The sequence below is a fragment of the Macrobrachium rosenbergii genome, chromosome 28 (genome assembly GCF_040412425.1).
Source record: "Macrobrachium rosenbergii isolate ZJJX-2024 chromosome 28, ASM4041242v1, whole genome shotgun sequence".
Lineage (NCBI taxonomy): Eukaryota > Metazoa > Arthropoda > Malacostraca > Decapoda > Palaemonidae > Macrobrachium > Macrobrachium rosenbergii.
This window is the reverse complement of record NC_089768.1, coordinates 15,132,279-15,159,476: the sequence shown is the minus strand read 5'-3', so window position 1 is coordinate 15,159,476 and position 27,198 is coordinate 15,132,279. Positions and strand designations below refer to the sequence as shown.

The following is a 27,198-nucleotide window of genomic DNA, read 5'->3' as shown; positions in this document are numbered from 1 at the left end:
AGGTTGGGAAAAAGGGAGAAGTTCGTTCACCTTTCCATCGTGGCATTTGGCAAAACTTCCAGGATCTTCTTAGTTGGAGATGTTTAGGCCTTCTCAAGCCTGATCGCACAGATTGGCTTCACATATACACTCTATCAGAATCATCAGAAGACAAGCAGCCACTTCTTAGTCAATCAGATATGTATCAGTATGTTTAGAATGTTGTTTAGGTATGTATATTCCAAAATTGAGGTCCATTGTTACAGTAAGAGTGAAAACTTTCCTGCTTCTTTACATATTCCAGTGACTTGCCACAACTTTCAAAAGAAGTAACCTCAATATCATTATTTGGTGGAACTGTTGTGGGTAAAGTGGACTCACCACAGTATGAAACTTGTAAATGCTAGTCAGTCAGCTTTCCAGCCCTCATCAGACTTTTCAGTGTTTTGATAATTTTTCTTTTCTCTTGATGAATCTAGTCCTCTTCAGAGAAAGAATTCAGAGATTTTTGTGAGGGCCCAGTGTGTTCTTGATCATTTATGCTATTTATGATCTCTATATTATAGCAATAACCACTTTTCCTTATCTTGTGCACAACTAGTATATTTCATGTTCTCTGGCTAGATTAATATTTTTTTTATTGATTTACAAAATGCTTTATTTAAGAATTAGTTTGCCTGCATAATCGATGAAAATGGTATGTAGCTGTGAATGTTTTAATGTGACAGTATAAAGGCTTTTTTTGCATTTTAAGAGGTTGTATCTTTTTTGCTGTAGTTAAGTAGCTTCATATAAGTTTATTTTGATGATAATTTGGTACTTGTCCTTAGTATGTGTTTTATGTAGATATAGTGATGCTGTCTTCAGCTGTTTCACCCACTGTCAACCAGTTATAATTCTTTTGAAACCATTAAATTGTTACTTTTGTTAAAAGTAATGTCTTGTCCTAGGGCACTATTGTCTTTGAACACAGCAGTACAGTCGTTAGTATTTCAGGTCTAATTTTTTATATATTAGTTATTAGTTTCCAGTGACTTTATTCTCATGCAGTGGTAGGGATGTCCTAATGCAGTATGACCAGTTATTCATAATTACATTTTAGTGTTATCTTTTCACACATTAGATGCTGAGACTATATTTCCTGCAACATTCCCAACCACACTGGTAGTATTGGTATTATTGAACTGAATACTTGATATATTTTCAGTTAGTTGCACCTAGTCCGAGAGTGAAACTTGAAAAACCTGCATTAAGAATAATAGTGCTGCAATGAAGTAGATTTCAGTGAGGGTATAGTTGTGAGATCAATCAAACTGACAATCCATATCATATATTATCTAAGAAATACGGAGGGCCATCTGTTTAAATTATAAACAATTGCAGAAGCATTATTGGATGACAACACAATAGAGGAACGAGTGTTTTGGTGTAAAACTTGTTTTTATTGGCCAGGAGGAAGTTTGATGACAACATTGAAAAAACAGCTGGACATAGAGAATTATTTTGTAAAGATAGAATAAGGTTATAGGGTCAGTGAATAGAAAGCAGGAAATAAAATCCATTCAGGTTACATGGTTCATGCATATTGCTAGCCTGTCATTTTACTGATGTACTGATGCTTGATCAAAGATGGTAGCATCAGAGACAACTTTCTAATTATAACTAGGGAAATGGTTGTTTAAGATGGTTAAGGCATCATATTTTAGGGAAGCTTGTTTCTCCTGCTGAAACTTTTCTTTCATTTTTTTAGGCTAAGTATAGTAGTCTATGTCTGATCTTATGTTAAAAGTGTTTTTATTTGTAATCATCTTCACACTCTTTGATTAGTTGGTGGAATTTGTTGTTTTGATGTGATCCTGATTATGACTGAATTCCATCATTTAATGCATGTTAGTGAAACATGGGATTTTTTTAATTAGTTACACATACGTGGTGCTGTTCATCAACCAATGATTCTTTTAGTAAGTAATGATAATGACGTTTCCATGTTGAGACTTCTTACTTTTACTTTGTTACATCTTATAACAGTAACATCATCAAGTAGGAATGATTAGCTATAACTTGAGTAGCAGTAACATTTCTGATAATAAAAAGTAAGAATAGCATTACAAGATGGTTACATGTCTTTTTAAGTACACTTAGTTGAATGCTTTTTTGGTAAGCAATTTTTTTCATAGTCCTTAGCTCAGATGTTGGCTATTTGCTTTTTATACTCAACGTTATAGACTGGGAAAGAGTAAAAGCAAGGGAGACTCACGAACAAATGGTTTCTATTCTGAGGTTCATCTTTTAGTAGATATTTACTCATATAGTAGTTTAACTAGGGTTGTCACTGATTGATAATTTCTCATTGAATTGAATTTGATGTTAACATTACAAATCAACAAAATTTCATGTTTATGTTTGTCAATGACTGAACAATTAGGCATCATAATTTCTTTGAGATTTTACTGGAGTTCTTTAAAAAAAGAAAAGGGGGAAAAATTCATTTCAAATGCTTGCGTTTACATAGCCTCTGTTTTCTACCTCTTGCCGATTGATTTTGCACATGCATGAAAATTGCACCTACTGTGAAACCATACAATCAACTTGCCATTCAGTGTATTCTTTAAGTGACGAGAAAGTGTTGAATACTGTATGTTTGAATCATGAGTCTGTTATGCCTTCCATGATTTTCTTGGATATGTTATATAAGATCAGATAGTTTATATGACGGATTTTTCTCATGGTGATGTTTACAATATAAAGCGTGCCATTGCTAAAATGGATTCATTCTGAGATTTATAAGTTGTAAATTTCAGAAACCAGTATTGGACTAGAAGTTTATAAATTAAATATAATTTTTTTATAATTAAAATGAATAATATAATAATAGTGAATATATTAACATACTTGTCCAGTCTTTTTATTAGTACTGCTTACCATACTGAATGAAAGATGTGATAGCATTGTGAACAATTTTCATGTCAGTGACAACCCTAGGTTCAGCATCCTGGATGAAGTAAAGCAAGATTCCTAGACTATTGGTAATTAAAATGATCCAATTAATAAACACTGCAAAAAATTCTGTCTGTAATGCCTATATTACTTTGGGCAGGAGTGACATGGATGCTGACCAACAAAATCAAAGTACTGAAAAGGTGTGACTACAGAATAATACAATTAATGAGTGGAGTACAGTGGGACAATCATGTAACAAATGAGGTTGCTGAGATTTCAAAGCTTTAAAAGGTTTGGGTATGTCATGTGAACAGATGAGGAAAAGTTAGTCAGGATGTAGTAGATATGGAAGTAGCTTTATGAAGGCCAGTGGGAGGACTCAGAAAATCATGGAAGAAGGACGCAGGTGAAGACCTAAATCAGATGGGAACTCTGGCATAATATCCACAAGACATAAGGGAGGGGAGACATCATTCCATCTAATCCAGCATAGGTAAAAACATTAATGACGACAATGAATAGTATTTAATGTTTCATAATAATATTTATTTGGTATATGCTTGAATTACTTTTCATGGGCTATGGGTAAGGAAACAGAATTTACTGTCCCATGTTTTGAAAGGGTAACAAATAGGTTAAATGATGTTCACAGCACATTGATATTGACCAGGGAATTCAGGAGGTAAAGAAATGATAATTTAGTGAGATTTTCATGTGATATTTAGTTTATATTATTTTCCTTGGGTACAATGAAGCAAAAAATGACAGTTCACTCTTGTGATGGAAGAAGTAATCATATTGTGGATAATTTCTGTGTTTTAGTTTTCATTTTATCATGAAAAATAAAAGAAAGAAATTTTATCCTGCCACAATTATTGTACTGCTGTTGTTCTTTCATGTGTAACAGATAGTGCTGTTGCATGTCGTATTGAGGTACTTGATATTATCAATGCAGCATGTAGATCTTGGCAGGTTATTGTGTGTATGTATTCACTTTCTTTCTGTCATGGGAGCTCTTTTAGAATAATTTTATACTTTATGTATTACCAAAGACCATAATTGTGTAGTGCAAGCTAATTTATTGGTATTTACTAGTCACAGAGAATCATAACCATATATTACATGTATACAGACAATTCCTAACTTATGACTGGCTTAAGTTCCCAACTATTGGATGTAAATCAGAGTGGAAATAAGTTGGGAGCTTTACAAAGTATAATATTTCCACTGTTTAAGATCTGTCATTTTTTTTATTCATCATTAATCAAATTTAGTGTTATTCTGTTTTTTACACATTACTCTTTACATGCCCTCTACAAAGCTGATTTTTACACATAAGATATATATCTGAAATTTCAGTGGTCATAAGTGCAAAAGTACACAAGTTGAGTAGGTCGTAAGTTAAGGACAGTATGTATTGTATATGAATGTATAAATATACATGTACAGTATGCTGTATGTTATATTTTGTGAAATGCTTGAATTTTAGCTTTACATTCCATAATTTAAGGCCTAAGTAACTCTGAAGCCATTGGAAGGACATTTCAGTAACAATGGTTCTTATTATGTTTATTTTTTTCCTCTGTGAAAGAAAACTACTGTAGTTAACCAAAGAAGTCTTGCTGCTGCAGTGGTTGAAGAATTCAGCTGCTTTAGGTACGAATATCAGTACATCCTTAGATCTTTGCCAGTCCATTAGTGGTGAACTTTTATTGCACATTCCATCAAGTATTTCATTATGTTAATACAGCAGTGAATTGAATATGCAGTGGAGAGTTTTTTTACTTGATATCCTTGTTTTAAATTTTTGACTGCATTGTGAATATAGATTTAAGATGTGGGCTTCTTTGCTCAGCTAATTTAGTTGTTAGTAATTTATGATCATTATTTCATTTTAATTTGTCACCTTTTAATGCATTCATCATTTTATTCCACAAACTGCAGCTACACATCACTGTTTGACAGAACATACATCAATTAATCTCACTTTACTTGAAACAGAATCAGGCTATCTCTCATATTCATATCTCTGTGAAGTATTATTGCACACTAGTTTTTAAGCTTTTTAAGTATTTGTTTTTTAGTAAACTTTATTAGCAGTTTTTGTGTTTTTTATCATATATATTTCTGTACCAGTTAATTTTTATGTATTATAGTTCTGTTCTGTTTGTGATTAGAAAATGTGCACAACTGAAATAAGGACATAATTTTTTGGGGTGGCTGTGCTTCTGTCAAGTTCTTGATAACCAATGTTCAAGATGGAGTTAAGTTTAGCTGCTTATGGTTTTCATACTTGATCAGTTACAGCATTGAATGAATAAGGAAGCTGTTGTGACAAAGGTATGAAGTACTCAGTATATGAAATTGTTTGTACTGTTATATTATTTTCATTATTATTGTTGTGTCCACATTACAGTAGAGGAAGCCAAAAAAGCATGAACATGCTTTTGCAGACTTCTGTAGATTAGAAGGCCCTTATGTGATAAAAGTTGAGAACAAATTGAGAAGGCAGTGAAATTTTATAGACACATAGGTAAATAAATAAAAACATTAGCCTCTTTTATTAGTAGTTAGATGCGTAAGGTTAGTAAGCAAACAAAAGGAAACTGTTCCTGAGTGTACTCAAAAGCAGAGATACTTAAAGCTAAGACTCTTCCATCTTTTAAACTTATGTACTTTTTACCATGCATCTATCTTGGCTCAGATCATTATTTCAGTGGTGTAAGTAAAGGCATTTCCTCTGTAACTTTCCACAATACTGTACTCCTGAAGGCTAAGAAGATTTTCCACACTGGAATTGAAAGTACATCACATTATTTTAGGTTATGATACTTTCCCAAAACTAACAGAGAAGTTGTGTCAGTTATAACTATTAACACCTTTAATGTTTTTTTTTTCTTGAACCTGTAATGATGAGGCTGTATCCATATGTCGCAGTGATCTCTTCTAGATTTTTTGTAAAACAATTGTCTAAAAGGCCTTGTGTAACAGCAGTCCAACTGTTATTACAAATATATCTAAAACTTTAATGAACCATGTTGTAGTATAACAAACTTCAACCATGACATCTACTGGAAGATTCAGGGAGAATTCAAGAAGACAAAGAAAAATTCTTGAATCCAATCAAATTTGTTACTCAGATACACGGAGAAAAGAATTAAGTATATTACTTTCCTTTTATCTGTTACTTACAATGACCGTAAGGTTTTCTTGTTTCTAGAGTTTCTTGGTATTTATATAGAATACTATATGACAGATGGGTCTGTGTGTATTACATCCTGGTTTTACAGTCAGTTAGTTTTTACACAGGTTTTCAGGTATGAATGTAGTTTTAGATATTCTAAAGATGTGTTTGTAGAAATTAAATTTAGCACTTCTGGTCAGATATGGATGACAGTGTCAAGTTAGCAGCTGTAATGAACAAAATGCTTGTGTAAAAGTGGTTGAAACATCCCTTTGTAAGAGGAGCCTCCTGCCCTACCATCCTTTGTACTTTTTTTTTTTTATATTTCTGAGTCTGGTGCAGATATGTCTAGGTTTACTATTGTACTTTCTTCAGTTTTCAGCAATTTGTATTGCATAAACATTTCATTAGTTTCATGACAAATCCATTTCATATAATGAGCCATTTTGTGCCCACATAATCATCTCAAACACTTCAGTTCTTCTTTAAACAGAGGAAGGAAATGGCATTTCCAGTAGTTAGCAAATTCTAAGGTCCCAAGCAGTGTATATCTCTTAATTGTGATCTTTGAGTATTACTTTTATTCACATGTCATTGTTCATTGATTAAGATAATGAGGAAAGTTTTCCTTGGTTTTTTGCAGACAATGGTGGTTATAACATTTTGATTGGATGGTTTCCCCTTGTTATAAATGGTAGTTTGTTAAGACACTTATGTATTGTACATACAGTACTCTCATATCATGTGGCCCTTCAGATTTTGTCTCCAGTAGGTAATTCCACCATATAGCCTAGGTATCTTGTTGTTAGTGCCAATCTGCTCATTAGACTAGGTAAGGCTTACCAAACTTATGCTTTATAGAAACTAATTTATTTGAAAATATTCACAGGCAGAGTACTATCAAACTTTAAACTGGCACAAACTAAGGAGGATTTTTTTCATTCATTGTTTATCTTTTGTTAGCTGACTTCCCTTCACCCTCCATTCAAGAACAGAACACAACCTTATGAAACAGGTACTGCAGAAAATAAACATTATTTATTTAAAACTTCCAAAAGATACTTTACAGATACTGTAAATTATATGATAAAAACTGCTTTCAAGTGTTCATTAGTTAGCAATATTTGCTAGTTTTAGCAGGTAACATACCATAAATGGAGACTATTCACTTATCAATAAAATGTATGATTTTTCAGTGTAAGTTGTTCATCATTGTTTTTTTTATTGATATGCATATTAACAACTACCAACCAGGGAGGATTCATACTTCATTTTCAGTAATCTATTTAAATTCTTTTCTTGATGACTACATTCCCTCCTCCCCCTGTCAAGGACATGCACAGATATTTATGCAGAAAAGTTTCTAGTAAATGATCTAAAAACCTAATAAAAGAAACTTCACACATACTGTAGCCACTTATCAAAAACTTTTACTTTGTTTTCTCTAATTGGCAATGTTCTTTAGGCATAGTTATTTTTTTTTTGGTCAAAGATAGGGGATACTAGCAATGTTTCAAACCTTGTGGTAGGTATGCATTTATTGCACTACTATTATTTATTTTTTTTGTTAAGTGTTAGTCTTTCTGAAGTTAGTGCTAGCTAATTAGCAAATGATGGGCTGGTTAGCAGAATTTTGCCAGTACTTACACCAGGCTGTAGTAAGATCTGGGTCTCCAGGTCAACTGGGAGAATGAGACTAAGAACCAGCTTCAAGGGAAATTTGTCTGGAAAGGGATGTAGACCCAGTAGACGCTCTTGTTCATCGAAACAAATTCATCACAGGCTGGATCCTGCTGCAAAGGTGACAAGTTTTGTAAGCCACTTTATCTCCCTGCTCTGTAAATTCATAATCTCCATTACCTGAACCTTCCTTTCTTTTATCCTTGTATTACATTGTATCATATTTTCTCCATGGTTACTGGTTCTTTGTTACACTTATTGGATAATTACAGTCTGACATCTTCAAACCAGCACCTTTGAGACCAAGCCACTGCCAGACCACACAAATTCTCAGATGACAGAAATTACCCCTAAAAAACCCTCTATGTAAACAAAGTCTTGCCAGCCTATTCTACATATATATTGCTGTGTTATCAAAAGTAAAACAAAGCTTACGAATAATCACTGTCATTTGTTAGGTTTAGTTACTTATGAAAATTCCGGGCTGCTCCATAAGCATCTCTCCAGAAATACTTACACCTTTGCTACGTTGGAGCTTAAACCACTTTATAAACGCACTGTCAAATTCTGATCTAGCACCTTTCAGTGTTTTCTGGCTTTCATTTTCAGCAGAAACCTGAAAATCTGCCGCTGTTGTTTTTTAAATGTGTGTGTGTCTGTGTGTGCAAATTACGGTCCTTTGTATGCTGTATATTTTTTGAATTTCACAGAATGTTTTTATTGGAAATAAACTGTGCTTGCGTATTTACAGTGCAAGCTTCAGTTCCAAAATCTGAAAAGACCAAAAACTGAAACCTGTGGCACTGCCCTTGTAGCTGCTCAAGAGCTCATGATGGTAGATTCAAAAAAGTCCCGGATCATGGGAGTTGCCAGACCACGGAGTGCCAGATGTAAGAGGTCTGACTTTACTGTCATTTGCTAAATTAGCTGCTCATGGGGGTGCTCTTCAGCAGTACTGTACTGCACTGATCTCCCAGACTACAGCATTCCATGTTGGGTCCGAAACAGAAGGTGGACTTTGTAACGAGTGCTGTATACAAAGTTCAAACCTCTCAAGAGTTTACTTTTACCTGTGAGGGGTTATATCTCACAAACACAATACAGTATCTATATGTCTTTGCGAGACATGGGCTTTGAAGCTTAGATCAATTCCAGAAGTTCTCATGTGAATACTGTATGTCTCAGGTAGCCAATTCTGGAGTTTTAGCAGCTCAATCCTTCCTTCCCCAAATTGAGATTGGGATTAATTTAACTTGGTTTTTGAGGAAACAAGAGCATTTTTTTTTTTTTTTTATTAAAATTAGTTTGTGGAAGCAAACTTATTCATTTCTCCCAGCTCATGGATTAGAGAAAATGAATGATGAGACACACCTGCTTGGGACTGGGATCCTCCTGTGTAGTACTATTGACTGGTTGCTGTTTTCACACTAGGAGTTTAAGAAGGACTGGAGCACTGGGATAATTTAGTGTAGCCAAAAAGGGCTAATTGTATTGAGTCAGTATAAAAGTAAATTTAGTTTTTCGTTCTTTGTTATTTCATTATGTTAGTGTTCCCTAGTGTGCATTTTTGAAGTTTGTTGATGGATGGTTTTCTATTTTCTCAGTTATGTGCATGCCTTGCTCGTATTTATCTTTTTTCATGTGTCTTTTATAGTGTACCCACATTTTTAAGCAGAAGTAAGGATATCACTTTACATGGCCAGAAGCAAAGAAATTAGATATAAATGAGGAGAAGTAAGGAAGTCTTGAGTTACAAATTTGTTGACATATTTTCTTGCATTTTTGTTAGTACAATTTCTCTTTCTACTATTCCCAAGTAGAAGCAAGGATTCCAGGTATGGCTGTCTATTTGAGAATTTGGCTATCTCTTGCCAACAGTTAGTTTTTTTTTAAATTTCCAACTCCTGTGATTAGAGATCCATTTTCCTTTTGGAGGCAAGAATGGCTCTATACTAACATTTACTTGGTGTGCATGGGTTGGTTGGGCAAAGCTCTCTAGGACAGTCTTATGTCAGTAGGAATTGGGAAAGGAGGGTTAAGGGATCATATTAATTCTTTGTTTCTGAGATGGAAATTACTTGGTCCATCATAGGTGCCTGGTTCTATTGCCTCTTTTCTAGTAGGCAGGTAGTCTAGGATCCTAACGACATGACCAAGAAAAGCAGGACCTTCTTTCATTATACAGGTCCATGGAACCAAATTCTATCATGCAGGAGATGAAGGCATCAATCAAAAAGCAGTTGTTGATTGGTGTTGAGGGAAGAGACAGGTTCTTTCAGTTGACCTCATTCAATTTATAGGAGACATTTACCATCATCCTTTTTAGTGGCTTCAGACTGGACTGCCATTGGGAAATTCTGAAATACCCTATGGAAGGGGACAGTAGACTAACATGGCATACCATTGTAAGAAAATGTTGGTGAAATCATGTTTGAAAGGTGAGCATGCAGTGTATCTAGTGGAGACAGACATTATTTCAGCTGTATTTAAGACAAACCTGGTCAGACAGGTGTCTTTCAGGAGCAGCATGGACACATCCACAAAAGAAAACCAGTGCAGTCATGCAGCCATTATCACTGATCCAGTTTCATTCCAGGGTGGACAAGTGGCAAGCTAGAAAGTACCCAGTTAATGAGGACATAATCATTCAATGCCCATTCAAGGAAAGAACAGATGTAAGCCAGTCTTATGTTTGGTAATTCAACCCAGACATAGCATAAAGTAATCAAACCAAATGACCAGAATGATAGCCATCAAAAAAGAATTTGAGTATTTTTCCACGAGTGCCATTTACAAGAGTAAACACCAACCTCATGAGTATTGCTGATGAGAAACCACCCATAGATGTGTTTTAGAGAATGGAAGAGCCAAGATCTCCATCCTCCCATTCAACAATTTGGTCCCTGGGCTTGTGGAAGGAAAGAATAGATGCTGGAAGAAATAACACAGGTTAAGGTTATCTTCATATGACCGAGGAGAGAGTTGATGGCATGATGAAAGGGTGGTTGACAATCAAGAAGGAAATCTGGTTTAGGAATAGGAGCAGTTGTTCTAATTCCCTGTGGCCCAAATTATAAGAAAAGATCCTAAGTGATTTAGATTACATGAACAGTAGTGTTATACTGGATATTAAATAAATAAGGAAGGGTGTTCTGTATTGACTATTACAGGGTAGCACTGTAAGGGTACCTCTGATAAAGCGATTTTAACCTCACAAACTTTCCAGTCATGTGAGATCTTTACTGGGAATTTGAAATACAGGTACACTCTCCAGAGTGAACTTCTAAATGGGCCTTGTCAGTAATGTTGAAACCTTATGAACCCATAAAGCACAAATATCTGATAAGCATTTTTCATCTCTTGCATCTTATGTGTATGAGAGGTTAAATGTCTTATAGTCAAAGTAATTTGTTGTGGGATTGGTCATAAGTGGAACTGCCTTTTGCAGCAAAGAGTCAGGTCCAAAGAGAAATGCCAATGATACAGCCCCAATGTAATTCTAGCTCAAGAGGAATAATTTCTGATCGGAGTACACTATTCTGTACTTTAAAGAGAGAAAAGCCTCACTGACATGCAAGCTTCAGATTCTTTATTTCCAGCAGTTAATTACACAGGAATCCTCATGAACACCTTATTTCAGCTGAGAGAGATGGTCTAGCAACTACCGGTATTACACATGTATTGAGTTCATTGCTCAAAGGATGTGTTATTCTCTTTTCTAATTGGTATATGTCTCAAGTTGTTGATGTAGATGATTATAGGTGCCAGTCAACCTTTGCCCTGAACAATTTGAAGGATGTTTCACAGGTACATGGATATATTCAGTAGAACTAGAAACATTTGGCAGATGGTTCATTACAGTCTCTCATCATTCTTTACACCCTTGGAGTTAGCCAAGGTGTCCAAATAACTTAGGCATTACGAAGCCATAGTGAGTGGATATTGTTATAACAATATCCTTTTAGGTCTTACTGACAGGGAACCAGACAGAAATGAACTTTACTAGATAAAATCCTCCTGAGACAAATATAATGCATTTAACTTCATTCAAGTAGGGGAGTAGATAGAGATTAGAGAAAATTTTGAGAGTAAAAGTTTTTGAAGTCTCTACCCAGCTTGTGTATATAAGAGAGACATTAATTTTATGGAGAATGCCCTGTCCAATTGTTACACTTGTTAGCATCTTACAAGAGAAACTAGTTGTAACACTACTATAAAAAAAGGTAGCTTGCCACACAAGAGGATTTCACATTCACCTTTAAATTACTGCTTTGTTTGTTTTACCTAGTAATTGAGTTCAATCAAGTTCATTCTTGCATTTTATCATGTGTATTTACATTATTTAAAAGTACTAAGTTTGTATTTACAAACATCTTTGCAAATGTTTTTTTCAATGTAACATATACAGTACAGTAATTATAGCTTGTTATTTCATGATTTTCATAATTGAATATCAGGTGACATCATAAAATTATGTTGCTAAAATGTTTCCATGTAGTGAAACAATATCTTAAATCATGCTAAATAGAACAGTTTATATATAATTTCATAATAACTTTCCTTATAATTTTAGCAGTAATGTGTTGTTACTTTGCAGTGTCGTTAAATAACTATGACTGAAATAGCTACAATATTTAATATATATATATTTATATATATATATATATATATATATATATATATATATATATATATATATATATATATATAAATATATAAAAAATGAAGGAAATGGGAACACTGGAGTTCTGCAGTGTTTTGTGATTTTATCTTTCTGGGATTTTATCTTTATTTATATATTCATCACAGTTCCATATTTTCGTGATTCAGTTATACATACAGTATATATATATATATATATATATATATATATATATATATATATATATATATATATATATATATATATATATATATAAATATATATATATATAAATATTTATTTTTTAAGTGTCATGGCTTTTCTGCACAACACAGATAGGTTGGGCCAACTTGAAATGGATGGATTTATAATAATGCTATTAAATAATTATACAGAACTAGGTTATGTAAGGAGAGAGAAGGTGCTCGGTAGCATTTTGTATCCTCAGAAATTATGGTAATTCCATTTTGTCACCAGCCAGCACTATTCCCTTTGTATTATATAGGGACGTCAGTGCTTCTCCGTAGTCCAGGGGTGCTTCCAGTGAAAATTATTCTTTTTCAACCTACCTAATGGTATCCCATTACCAAATGAGTCTACATGTCTTGCATGTAACTGGCAGCAGAACAGAAACAATTAGTGCTATTAAACATTTTAATATCGACTAGACAAGAAAGGTTTCTATATTCTTGATGAATCAGGAATTTTTAGTCTTTTGTAAATAATTTTGGTTTCATTTAATTTATATTTCAGTGTACTGTCATTCTCATTTTCTATAATGAAAGCATGTGTCCACAATAATGAATATATAGTTTTGTTTTTGGCTATTGCTTAAAAAGTTTCTATATAGGCAGAATCTAAAAAAAAATTATGTTAGCCCTCTGTCCCTAAATTTTTTGGGTAATAGTATAGTAGAATGAATAGTTTTAATTCATGTGCTGTACTATTTGTTTCTTTAATCATTCTTAATCAGTATTGTTGCAAATTTGCAACCATCTGCAAATCAGCTGGTTGCAGCCTAAGTGTTGGATACTGTAGAATGAAGCTGTTTTGCCAGACTTGACTGTAAGCAGTAATTCTGTATACTGTACTATACTGTCTTTGTAGGTGATGCCTTTACATTTCACCGAAGCCTGTACAAAAGTATTTATTTAGCAAATTATATACAATACAAGGCCTTTATAATGATTAGTATTTTGAAATTTGCACTTTCAAAATGTTTACTTTAAAGGTATGCAACTTTCAGCTGGATTTTCTATTACTTTGGTGATCACTATTTCAGATGTCTGTGTAGGACTTTACTGATTCACTGAGAACTCCACCAAAAGCATACATAAATCATGCAAAATATAACCTGCCAGTAAAACTATTATATGAACAAAATCAGATAGGGTTTTGTAGAAGAATTAGGAGTTTTGATCAGTGACAAGTAATTTTGATTCATGTCTATTCATGTTGCTTACAGTGAGGTTGATTCTGTTTTTCTGAAGATCCGTTACATACTTGTAATAGCCCATATTTGTGGTTGACAAATTTTTCTGGACATTCAGTTCCCTTGAAGGAAATAGCATTTGATTGTCAGGTATGTACTATTAGGTATATTTCCATGTGTCCTCTGGATCCATGTGTGGTCACTCCTGGATCCAAGGGTGGTCAGCATTTGGTAGCCAAGTAGTAACTTTTCCTGTGTCTGCAATTTAGTTCTTAGATCATCAAATTTTCCCTGGATTTTCCCCAGACCTATAAGCTATTTTCAGATACATTTGTCTTAATTCAAGCCTCATTTTCATATTTCGTGCAGTTTTGATTTGCTGAAGGGCATCCTGAAGTAGGATGATGGAAAATGAAAGATTTTTCCAATTTGTGGAGAGAGTTGTGCTGGCATATGCAAGAGCACCACAGTGGTGCTTAATCCACTGTACTTTATGTGACCAAAGATTTTCCAGTCTTCATAAACAGACACCGATGACAAAGCAGTAATTGTAACTGTGGCCAAAGACAGCTGTGCCAGGAAACAGTTTTGTGCCAAGAGAGTCAGACTGATGTAGGAGACTGTGACCAGGGAGACCAAGAACACCGAATTACACGAGGACCAGGGTCATGCCAGTGTTAGGGCTGAGGCACAGAAGTAATTTTTAGAAAAATTAATGAAAGTTTCAAGACAAACCTATTACTTAATATTCCAAGTACCCTCTCCCGACTTCTCTTTTTTTACATATATTTGTTTGGCAGCACAAAAAATGACTGCTTATCTGGCAAACCTAGGGAGGCACAGGGTGCATGGACACACTTGCATGTTTGCACCTATTGTCTTCTGCCATTTTCTTTACACTTTCTAGAGGAATTTGTCAACCACAAATTTTGACTATTATAAGTAGTGGATCACTATGAAATTTTTTAAATTGTTTTCCAGTTAAACAATGAATTAAAATACAGTCAGTTTTTTACTAAAGTGGGAAGAAAATATCTGGATACAGACATCTACCTTGACTTAATGTACCTGGTGATACAGGTACATTAAGTTACGGTATGCTGGGGAAAGGCTGGATGGTTTAAATGTATCTTCTACTTTTTAGAACAGTGGGGAATGCAAAGACCTGTCCTGTATTGTGGAAGGAATTTCCCAAGACTGATGTGCTTTTGTCTGATTGGCTTGGTTTGATATCTAAAAAAAGTTTTCAATCAATACACTGGTGATTTGATGACATGAAAAAAGGTGGCTAGATTTCTTAGAAGTATTAGTTAGGCTTGAAGCAAAGAACCTATTCAAGAAAAGCAAAACTTACTAGTAATGTTGTGTACATGGAAATCATTTTCATATTCCCCATATTCATACGATGATATTTTAAATTTCAGTCCCAGGTGGATTTTTTAGTTTGGTGGCTGCTAGGCTCATCATTACTATCTAATTACTGTAGTTGAAGGTACAGCTTCCTTAAAAAGTTACATTTTTGGGACTAAAGATCATATTTTCAAGCAATAAATTTTTTACATACAACACATCTTCATTCTTTGTCCCTCATTCTGGTCTGTGAATGTCTAGATACTGTTGTAAGATATTGACATCTACATTGCATTTTAAAACTAAGAGAGTAGAAATAGTTCTATATCATGTACATTCATCTTGCTTTGTCTTTGGTAACACTATTGTAAGCGCTGAGGATGATCTGCTTGAGCCACTAGTAAATGGTATATTTAGCATAATGCTCTTTGGTGTGACAAGTCAAGAGTTATGCATTTCAACTCAGTGGTTTGGTTACATTACTTGATACTAATAATGAGAATGCAAAATCCCTGGAGGAGAAAAGCCTGCCTTCCCTGATCTTGCTAAGATAACAATGTATGCTGCTGACAGGGTAAAGTAGAAAATCTTATAGCAAGTGAAGGAATAGCAAAGGGAGGTGTAATATTTTGAGTACTAAAAAACAATGTCTTTACAAAGGATTTGGAACAAAGGACAAACAAATGGTTAATGAACTGTCTATTTGAGTGAACCTTACTAATTCTTCTTGAAGAGATGAAGACAAGGAAAAATGTCTTGAAGGTGAGGTATCACAGTGGAACATCTTGCAAAGGTTTGGAAGAACCCTTGGTTAGGCTGTGTAATATATATGAAAGATAAAGACAGGTACATAAAGGAGGCTGTAGATGTCTGAATCATGTGTCATAATAAAAAAAAAAAGTCTAACTTAACACACTAAAGGTCACAAGTAAAAACTGATTATGAGCTCTTTAGTCATAGTCATATGTACTGGGAAATCAACTCACAAAGCATTAGGAAGTAGAATGAAGAGAAACTTGACTCCTGACAATGTGAAACTTGTACATGCACTATAGGAAAAATAAGTATGTACTACAATGTAACTCTACTAAAATTGCATTCTATTAATTTATATTATTGTTGGGAAGAGATATGTATTGTAGTTGCTCTTGGGAATGGGTGTGTTACATCCTAATAATTACCAGTCCACTGCAGTTCTTTCTTACATTTTCACATATCCTTTGCTTTTGTGTGAAATTCTTATCAATTTATTAAGTTTAAATGCTGTACTGAAAAATTAGCAATTTGGGACAAAGTATTTAATTGAGATTTTTGGGAATTTATATCATGTAAATTTTTTAAAGATTATATTGCCTAAATTTACTATTATGTTAATAATTCTGAAGTGTATATTTTAGTAAATCTACAGCTAAGTGTATATTTTAGTAAATTTACAGCTAAGTGTTAGGTGGTTTGTTAATGAAGCATCAAAATAAGTATTTGTTAAAAACTGTCTTCTTTCACGGTGGTTACATGAATAGACTTGACGTCAGTTGTATAAATCATATTAAAACATGATTTTGTCAAAGACAGGCATGATTGTTCAGTAGTGATACCAAGGTGTTGCAGAAGTTTTAACTTTGACTGAAAATAATTCGTCAAATGATATAGCAATTGAAGAGGGAGGAAGTTTGCCATCCTTTTTTGAATTACATTTCATATAGTATGTTGTAACTAAGAATTTAATCATGGATCCAAGTATTTGAATCTGCCTTGGGAGTACTAAGTTACTTGCCATTGGAATGTTTTTTTTACTGTCTTTATTTCATTGATCTGTAATCTCTAAAGTAGGTTTTTGTACGAATTAGTGTCAAGGTTTCCAGTACCAGAACCTTTTGCCACTTAATGTTTGGAGGAAGAAACCAGTACAGAATTGCTTTAAGATATTTGTGCAAATAATGACAATCCACAGAACAGAAAACTAAGCTAGGTATTAAGAGTCTTTTAATGGATCTCAGACCTTGGCATTATGGTAGTGAATTTTGTAAAGGAGGGTTAGGAATTTCCAGTTTTTACTTTTAGTTGTGACATGCTACTAGCAAGCTGAAGTGCTGTCTGGCATCGTGCTTTTAATTTCTTACTTATTCAGTATTTTTGCATTGATATGATGTAAATACTGTATGGTCTCAAGAGATGTGAAAAAATCAATAGGATCCTACAAAGATACAGATTACATTTCGGGAAAGGATTAAGTAGGCCTAACTTCCAGTGCTTTCTATTAATTATTAGTCTCTAGTATGCCCATTTCCATTGTTACCAGTGTCACACAGCTGAAAAAAAAAATTTTTTTTTTTTGCATATAACCTAATGTTTCCGAGTAATATATTGATGCACATAGTTTTTTGTTTTCTGTTATTTCTGATGCATTTAACCTGAGATTTGCCTATCCCAATTCATTGGTGCTTTATATGCTCAATTTAACAATATTTAATTGCAGTCTACCTGTTACTTAATGCTGCAAAATGATACACTGTAGTGAGTTTTTGTTGATCCTTTGATTATGTAACCATTTTGAATTGCTTTAAAACTTAAACCTTTATTAAAATATCTTGACTCTTTTAATGTGATTTTAATGTTATATGAATAGCGTAGCTAACTATTTATATGTCTCATACTATAGCTATATAGTTTAAATGTTTATTAGATACCTAATAGTGCATTTGAAAAGAAAGAGAATCCTTGTGCTGAATGAAATCTTTTTATTATATAAACTTGATGAGAACCAATTCTCACCCTTTTGGTGATACTGTTTCACTGTAGTATTTTAAAAGTACTTTACTATACTGTACTTTGTTTTTTACCTAATAAGGTTTTCATCAGCAACTTTTAAACTACCAGATATAAAATCAAGAGCAACTGGACAAAAACTGAATGGGTTTGAATCAAAAGGTTGTGAGGCTATTGTCAATGATATTTAAGAAAAAGTGTAAGTGTACAGTAGATATAACTGCTGTATTTTTATTTTCCTGAGTAAACTGCTTATCCTACCTCATTTTGTTACTAATTTTCTTTCAAGTTCCATTGGATGGGATCTATATCAAATGCATTTTCAGTACAGTAATACCAAACTATCAAACCTAGTGCTTAATACCAGTTGGTATTCTTAAAAGCAAAAGTCCATTGGTTTAAAAACATTCAGAAAAAGAAATATGTGACTCTGACAAGTGATTGGACCTCTGACCTATTGCATAAGATTGTATATGGCAGAGCCCCAAATTCACCCTTAGCAATTTATGTTAGAATCCCTTATGTAATATACTGTAGTGCATGATATCTACCTAAATAAAAATGTTTAGTTATTCAAGGCATGCATTAAGACATAGCAAATATATTTGTTTCAATGATAACCAGAATGATCTATTTTTACATTAATGTTAACATGTACTGTAGGGAGTACCTTAACTCTGTCAGAGACTTAAGTAAGGCATGGTCTTTTACCTATAAAATAATGTTTACTGAAATTTTAGAGAAAGCAGGCAAAACATACAATCTTATCATGAAGAGTAGTGTGTTACCACGCTTATCTGTAATAGGCTGCTGTCATATAAATAGTTTACTGCAAGTAGGTGGAAAGGTTATACATTTAAACTGGGTTTAAGTGTTTTATGAATCCCACATAACATGTTTCAAGACTACATTAACCCTTTTCTGACAGTGCATGGGAGTTTTAATTTTTTTTACCAGATGCATGGTCTTTTAAACATACTCTGTATATACTTTTTTCAAGATGTCCTCTTTAGATGTAAGTGAACTGAACTGATAAAGTTAAGAGCTACATGTAAAGGGAACTTGTTAAAATGAGGAATTAGGTAGAATTGTACAGTTTGTGAGGTTGCATGTTTTTTCTACATAATATACTGCTTTGTTTGTCTCGGGCCAACTTCTATCAGAGTTAAGGGACCCTGAATTTTAAAGACAATTATATATAAAAATCTGGCATAGCCCTTAGCGATATGGTATATTATATTCAAGAGAAACCTTTGTCAGTTTCAGTTATGATAGGTATTGCATACTGTATTCGCAACCGTCAAAATTCAGTCACCTCATTTTTAGATACAGTATAAGAATTGTACCACATTTTCCATTCTGATAACAAAGAGCACTTCAACATATATTATTGAATAATTATTGATACTATAAATGTTTTGTTTTCAATTTGGCCGAATTCTTAAAGACTATTGTAAAGTTCTTGTATATTCTGCAAATACAAGAAATAACGGATTCCTTGTCAATAATGCTTTTATCTGGAAAACGGGTGGTATTTATGACTGCAAATTATTAAAAAATACTGTACAATACAGTATATAAAATTATGGTAAAAGGAAATTATAAATAAGGGAAGCGAAATTTCATGCAAAACCAGTCACTTAAACAAATATAATACTGTAATATTTTAATAGCAATAATAAAGGCTGACATGACATCCTTTTCTTGTAAGCATATTTATTATTTTTTTTTTACTAATAAAGCGCTAAGGATAGCAGCAATATGAGAAATGCTGTAGTGTACTTCTGTTATATTTATCAATATTGCTGAAAATATGGTGAATTTGTCTTCCATTATTTGTACAGGAAATATATGGCACTGTCATGATAATTATTAAGTGTCACAATAAACATAATTAATGACAAGCAACTGGTTTACGTCAAAGCGGGTAATCTGTATCCTAAATTAATTAATGTACTGTATAGCATTTACAGAAGGGTAACACTATAACAGTTATAGTACACATTTCTTAAGTAACTTTTATGCATAATGTAAATAGAAGTTTAATGATAATATTATGGCAACTTGTTTCCAGTAAAGAATTCTCTTTTACTAGAAAAGTATTTAAATAGTGTCGTTTTCATTCTGTCGATGTGATTCATACACATAAAGAGTAAAAATTTCATATTACAGTTTAGTATCTTCAAGTTAAAATTCATTTAAAGAATTATCGGTCAAAAATATACTTTTTTTAAGCATAACTTACTTTTTTTTATCAGGTTAATTCCTTTGACAAATTTCCAGAGAAAATTATCAAGACAACTACAACAGTCCACTTGAACTGAATGAAGGCTTCAGTCCAATTTGGAGACATCTTATGCTTAGTGAGGAGATCTCATGTTTTGCACAAGTGCAGATTTACAAACTGTTACAAGTACATTTTAAGATACTCTTCCCTTTAAGCTTACAATAATGTTTGAAACTCATTTCCATTATGTGTAAGAATGTAAGCTGTTTCACTCAAATAACAACACTTACATTAGCATTCAAAATTGGGTTAAATGTATATATATCGGCTGGGATATGTAAGTCACATAAAATTACATATTCACTGGGCCTAAAATCATGCAAGCCTCACAAGTAATTTGTTATATTGTAATACTTTCAGAGGGGTAAAATTTTTTGTATTATCTCTGTTATGTATTTGCAAAGGAAATACAGAAATCACCCCTTTTTTTTAAACTCCAACTAAATTTAGGATACCGATAGGAAACTGGGATCATGACTGAATTTTTTTTTGTACTAAATGAACAGATATTTTTGCATGAAGACTGGCCCAGCTCTCCTGATATATGCTGCCCCTTTGATGGAGGGTATATGCTGTATTACAAAAATAATTTAAAACCCTACATTCTATTAATCTTTTTTTATTCATGCACAAATCCACTGTAAAGACTCTTTCTACATATGTGCGCTACTGATTAATCCTTGGTTGTAACGACTTTCTACATATGTGCGTTACTGATTAGTCCTTGAATAAATAGCCTTTTATCAGTTTTTTGTCAGAACATAAAGATAGTTAAGGGAATCTCTTTTTTTTTTCTCAGTGCAACAACAAAGCCTATTAATTGCTTTGCAACTGGTGACTACTGTACTTGATTTCCCAGAATGAAAAAAATTGGTACAATTCTTGTAGATCAAAATAAGGTTGGTCATTTTTTATTGCTAGTGGTTGCAAGCTTCTGATATTTTGTAAAACTTGAAGCTTTTTTTTTCCTTAGCTCCCATTAATTTGGTAATGTATTGGTACTTTATTTTTAAATTCACAAAGTGTAATTTTGAGATTATATTTCAACACATGATAAAACTATGCAACATAATTCTGTATGTGATAAGATTGTTTGCTGTAAGCTTACCATAAATAACAATGGTAGACAAGGCTCCTTTCTTAAACCTAATAGTTCCAGTATTAATTCCATGTAGCCCTTGTGTTGGTCTCATATCCTACTCTGTTTTACAGAAAACAAATGAAAAGTATGTTACCTCTCTCAAAAGTAGAAGTCTATGATTATACTACTGTGCTTTTGATGTTCATAGACCTTAGAAAATTAAGTAATATTGTATATAGGTGTACAGGTATCTAGTATATATATGTCGCCAGAGTGAAAGAGAGAAAAAGGGAGAGATAAACAAAATAGATATTTAAATTTTGGTGTATATGCTTTTATGTGTATGAATGAATGTGCACTTGCTACATGTTCTGTACATTTACGTGTTGTATCATTTTGTAAGTGCCTTGAACAGTGATGTCATGGTGTCATGCAGAATTATACCTTATTACTTGTTCTTCACCATTAGAGTAAGCCTTGTTAGGATTAGGTACCAAATGCTTACAGATAATCTTGTCACAATACTTAAAATTAGACCTATTATTATTTTGGTTTTTCACACTGCTAAAGATAAGTTGCACAAATTTTTTTATATATATATATATATATATGCCAGTGTTAAGGGCATTGCCCTTTTGTTACACTATTGTACATAGTCTTTATCATAAGCTTCAACTGCAAAAATTGGTCAATAAATTCACCATAAACAAGTATTTCATTGCTCTTTCATTTGACCTAATAACTGCAACTCGTGTGGATTCCAAATTTGTTACATTTATTCTCCCAGAGGATTTTAACACTCAAAATTTAAATTCTGAAATCCAGTCCCTTAGCTCATATACTGTGTTCTGTACATGTGTATTATTTGTACCTAAACTGCAGTGATGTAGATTTTGCTTAGTTTGGACACATATACAAGGTGCTACAAGGCAATGGATTTAGAGGTCAAAGAAGAAGAAATTGCAGACTTGACTATAATGGTAAAGCTGAAGAAAGCTCACTCTGTTTATACTTAAGAATATGACAAATTTTGACAACAATTTGTATTTTTCCAAGATATACAAACCAGAGCCTTTTATATAGGAGTATCTTTCAGCATGAGCTTGAAACCAGTTTAAACAGATGTGCAGTGGGTGGTGGGGAAGTAGCCCTCACTCATCGACTGTTGCACTCCCTTTTCCTTTGGCCACAGGAAATGAGCTGGGTAGTTGAGGTGGGACTCAATATAAAATGCACTGGTTTGTATACCTAGGAAAAATAAAGGCAGTGGAAATACAAACCACTGCCTTTTATATATGAGACATACTCCTAACGTGGGAGGTCAGCCCTCTGCAAATGAGTGGAATTAAGAATCGCCACAAAATTGCAATGATCCAAGTTACCTTGCAAGCAAGACTCCTGAACCCTACAGGTCTGGCAAAATAGCTGGACATAGTAAAAGCATTGTGGGCCTGAGTGCTCCTCCTAAGGCAAGAGGGGGTTACTCAAGTAAGGGACACCAAGATGTCTCCCGCAGGAAGCCTCATATCGCAAGGTAATTAGTCCTGGTAAAACCTAGAATTGTATGCTGGACTAAACTTTAACTAGTCCCTTTTTCCCTTTTTTATAAGAGAGGGGATGAGGGAGATGCCTTCCAGCTACAGACAGAGAGGATGCTTGAAGTTCAGTCACCTACTTTATACCCTGCCTGACTCCAGCATGTACTTTGGCCAGAAGCTGCTCTTGAAAGAAGGAAAGAGGATAGAATGGAATCCAGTCAATCCACATTCACCTCCAGACTTATACCAGGCTTAGTGTAGGTACTTTGTACAAGGTACTAACCTTGTCCAAAACGGAGCTCAAGTGACTATCAGTACAACCTGTTGGACACCCTGAAGAAAATGTGTTTGGGACTTGTGAGTGAATATCTCATCAGGATCTCCACCTTAGATTCACTCAATCTTTCATCAAAAGAGATGGAGACGAGCTATCATTCCTACTAAGGAATGATGGAATGGCAGCAATTCTTACCCTACCGAAAACCAAATGTGATAAGGCAAGCCAAAAGATTAACCCCAGTGTCACGCAAAGCCAAGGAAAGAACAGTCCAAGTGTAAAGACTGTGTCCATCAGCAGAAAAGTCTTGGAAGATACTTTCGTAATGCTTAAAGAACTAATAAGTCCCTCAGGGCTGGAGTTCGCACAAGACAGAGATTGTTCAATACTTAAGTTTGGATAAATACACTAAAAATGAGAGGTCTAACCCAATCAGAAGAAGATTGTAAAGGTAAAGCCTAGCCTAAAGCCTAGCCTTTACGCCATGCGGATAGGGACCCGACTTAACTCTAAAAAGGAAAGTCTGCAATCTGCTGCAATACTAATCAAAGGAGACATTCCTCCCCTTAATGTACATTCCCTGAAAAAAGCTCCACTATTACATTCCTTGCTACCCTGTGAGGAAACTCATTCTCTGAGGAGTCACTGAAGAATTCCAGTGTAAGCTGCACAAAGTGTACCACTAATAGGAATAGGCAAAAGAGAGACCACCAAGGAAAGAGGGTTGAGTCACTCTTGTGGCACTCCAACCAAAGTAACAGAGGAACGAGAAACACTATTTACCAATCCTCAAAAAAGATAGGGAAAGAGAGAAACTGCATTGTGCAAAAAAATTACAAAGTACAGCACAACAACAGGCAACCAGGATGCGATGTGTGTATAGCGGAAAGCCTATGGCGAATGACATTTACTGTGACATTTTTACACAACTTTTCTACCCTACTGGTTACTCGACAAAAGTTGTTCACCAGAGCTGATAAGGTACTTAGGTGTGTTACAAAATATAATTTATTACAGATGACTGCTTATGACAGTGTTACAATATACTGTATATAAATGATTCCTTAGAAGATAGCACTACAATTAGTGATTTAAATATTACTATGGTTGATGTAAGTGTACACAACAGTTATAACTATTGCACATACATTGAAAAAATAATCCGAATTATTGCTATAAAAATTATGCATTTTATCAGGTAGCTGACAAGGTACATGCTTGCTAAGAAGATTATGCTCCAATACACAGTGATTAATGTACATTTGTTACATTATACTATGTTAACACACAAAAATTGCAAATGATTACTTAAATGCATTACACAGAGATGAGACTTAAAAATGATAGATTAGCAATGTTTATGCAAAAATTTAGAGATAAAGTACTGTCACTTTAATGATAATTACCAAGGTACTATGTAATAAAACACTTTATACAGTAATACAATTTAAGAACAAAATGATACATTTGTCAGTTGATCATCTGGAGCAAGCAAATTTTGGGTGAGGTGTCAACACCCTCTTTAATACATTGGGCTATATAGAAAATATTTATGGAGGTCGACTTGACTCGGTCTGCCTCCTTGTGGCCTATAATGAGAATAAGTAATCTCTTCACACTCCATGAGATTCAGACTCAGAATGTGCTTCCTCAACCTGCCACATAGTTTGCAACTTGCTTCTGATGGAGTGACAGCAGCTGGCAGTACCTCCCGTAGGTACTGTCTCTGCATCTGTGTCTACTGTGCATTGTTTGCTCTTTCCTGCTCAAAGTCTGCATATTTGGAGTCAGGTGGTTTTCCTTCTGTTATTTCAAAAGTATTTTCTTACTGATGAGTGTTTCTTTGAGTCTCCCTATTCCCCCAAAGTAATTGTGCATTATTCTCATTCCAACTGCATCCTTCAGTAAACCTACAGATGGTGTAAATTTATAGTCGTCTTTCCCCATCCTTGTGCTTTCTTTTGCAAACTCATCTGCTCTCCCAGTGCCTATTACTCACCTTCTCACGAATAAAATTTTTGTGATTATTTGCCATGTTCGTTTCTTATTTTCTTTGTATGACTAAAAACTGATGAAGAAGCGATGAGATGTGACATAAATGATGAGACAAATATAGACTTTAGGCATACATGCCAAGCACTGGGGCAACTAAGGCCATTCAGCGATGAAACGGAAATTGACAGTAAAAGTTTGAAAGGTGTAACAGGAGGGAAAACCTCGCAGTTGCTCTATGAATCAATTGTTAGGAGAGGGTGGAAAGTAAGATGGAAGAAAGAAAATAGGAACGGAGGTACAGTAAAAGGAACGAAAGCAGTTGCAGCTAGGGGCCGAAGGGACGCTGCAAAGACCCTTAAGTAATGCCTACATTGCACCGCATGAGGTGCACTGACGGCACTACACGGCCATACCACGTTGAAAGCACCGCTCCTCGTTCGATAAATTATGTGGGTATTGTGATGACAGCTCTGTCCTGTATGTCTGTGACAGTATGCTAAAATGACCCATCTGGTTTTAAAAACCACCACACAGGAAGAAACAGAAATCGATGCCAGGAAAAGGTGAGGTCGACGAAGTATCTTTTTACGGGATTTATAGTACAAAAACAAGAGAAGCAGTTCTTGCGACAATTATAAATGTCAGTGTATGGATGAGTTAATTGGCATAAACCAAAAATACGGAAAAGTAATATGCACAATAATCTGTGATGGTATACATAAAATTCTGTAAGCAAGTTTCATTTACCCATGTCTAACGAAAACAGTACCCTTGAAATCTGCCACTATCTAATAGACGTGTATGTGCTCGTGATGCTAATTACGGGACAGAGGTGTTACGGGTTACCGTAGCATGTGCTTCTAAAGGTGTTCAGCAACTTGAGCATTTATGACAACCAAAGATGTTGATTCTGGGACTAGATCAGCAGCAAAGAACAGTAGAAAAGATGCCAATTAACTGAATGGCCTTCCCTCAGTTACTTAACTGTCCTGTTGAAATCATTAGCAATCTATATTAAATATCCCTCACAATCCACACTACTGCCCCATGTTTATTCGTTAAAGTGCAACATCCTCACCGCCAACACCGGGAGGAAGGTCATGTCATATCTCACAGTCATTACGGTTTTTTGTTGTTGTCTCTTAAGTAACCTGTGAAAGGGGAGCCTTTTCCTTCTAATTCCTCAAAATTTACTGACTTAGCTCTTGTGTTCTTGTTTACTGCTCATAACTTGTCTACACATGAAAAAAAAAAAAATCCGATCTCCCTCGCCTATCTTCAAGTCTAGCTCACCTATATCTTTACTTTGGAAAGTCGAGCGAGTAGCAAAAAGGAACACGAGACCAAGGAAATCGAATTTCTGGAACACACTACCAGCTCCCCGGGACAATGTAAGTAGACACAGATTGCTCTCTCCCTTTCTGGAAACTGACAGATATTTCGTGCCATCTATAAACCTTTTTTCCGGAGGCCCAAGTACCATTTCAGATGAACAACTTAGCTTAGGCAAATCTCGATAACCGCAAGTGATAGATGTTCTGAAAAATTAATGTGAAGAAAAGCATTAGAAACTTACAGGAATTAAAAGGAAAATGAGCAAATTCCAGGAGGGGACTAAAGAAACACTACAGAAAACCTTCATAAAAATACTATGTACCACTGTCGCATACCACGATCAAAGATTTGTGTTCATCCACGGGATGTGAAAGTCGAGAAATCTATCAGACTAATTTTCATAAACTTGATGTAGTAATTTGATAGGATTCGCAAAGACAGCGAATGTGCAAGACCCATTAGAAAGATAAACTGGATAACTTAGCAGTCAGAAGCTTGCTGAAAGTCAGCTGCCACTCAACAACCAAGATGAATTAAATATTTTTTCCATGCCACTCAATAACCAAGATAAATATTTTTTCCATGCCACTCAATAACCAAGATAAATATTTTTTCCATGCCACTCAATAACCAAGATAAATTAAATATTTCTTCCATGCCACTCAATAACCAAGATAAATTAAATATTTTTTTCCAATCACATTTTGGATAT

At 34.3% G+C, this 27,198-nt stretch overlaps 2 protein-coding genes across 4 annotated transcripts in view; one reads left to right on the top strand and one right to left on the bottom strand.

Moving 5' to 3' along the window:
- Positions 1-2,453, top strand: part of Hip14 (palmitoyltransferase Hip14) — a 44,139-nt gene extending 41,686 nt beyond the window's left edge. The window contains exon 14 of the mRNA XM_067130167.1: positions 3-2,453. Coding sequence (XP_066986268.1) covers positions 3-197 — 195 coding nt within the window. The 3' untranslated portion in view covers positions 198-2,453. The remainder of the gene's footprint in view (positions 1-2) is intronic.
- The window catches only part of LOC136854066 (centrosomal protein of 112 kDa-like), a 227,743-nt gene that overhangs the window by 95,802 nt on the left and 104,743 nt on the right, over positions 1-27,198 (bottom strand). The window lies entirely within an intron of this gene.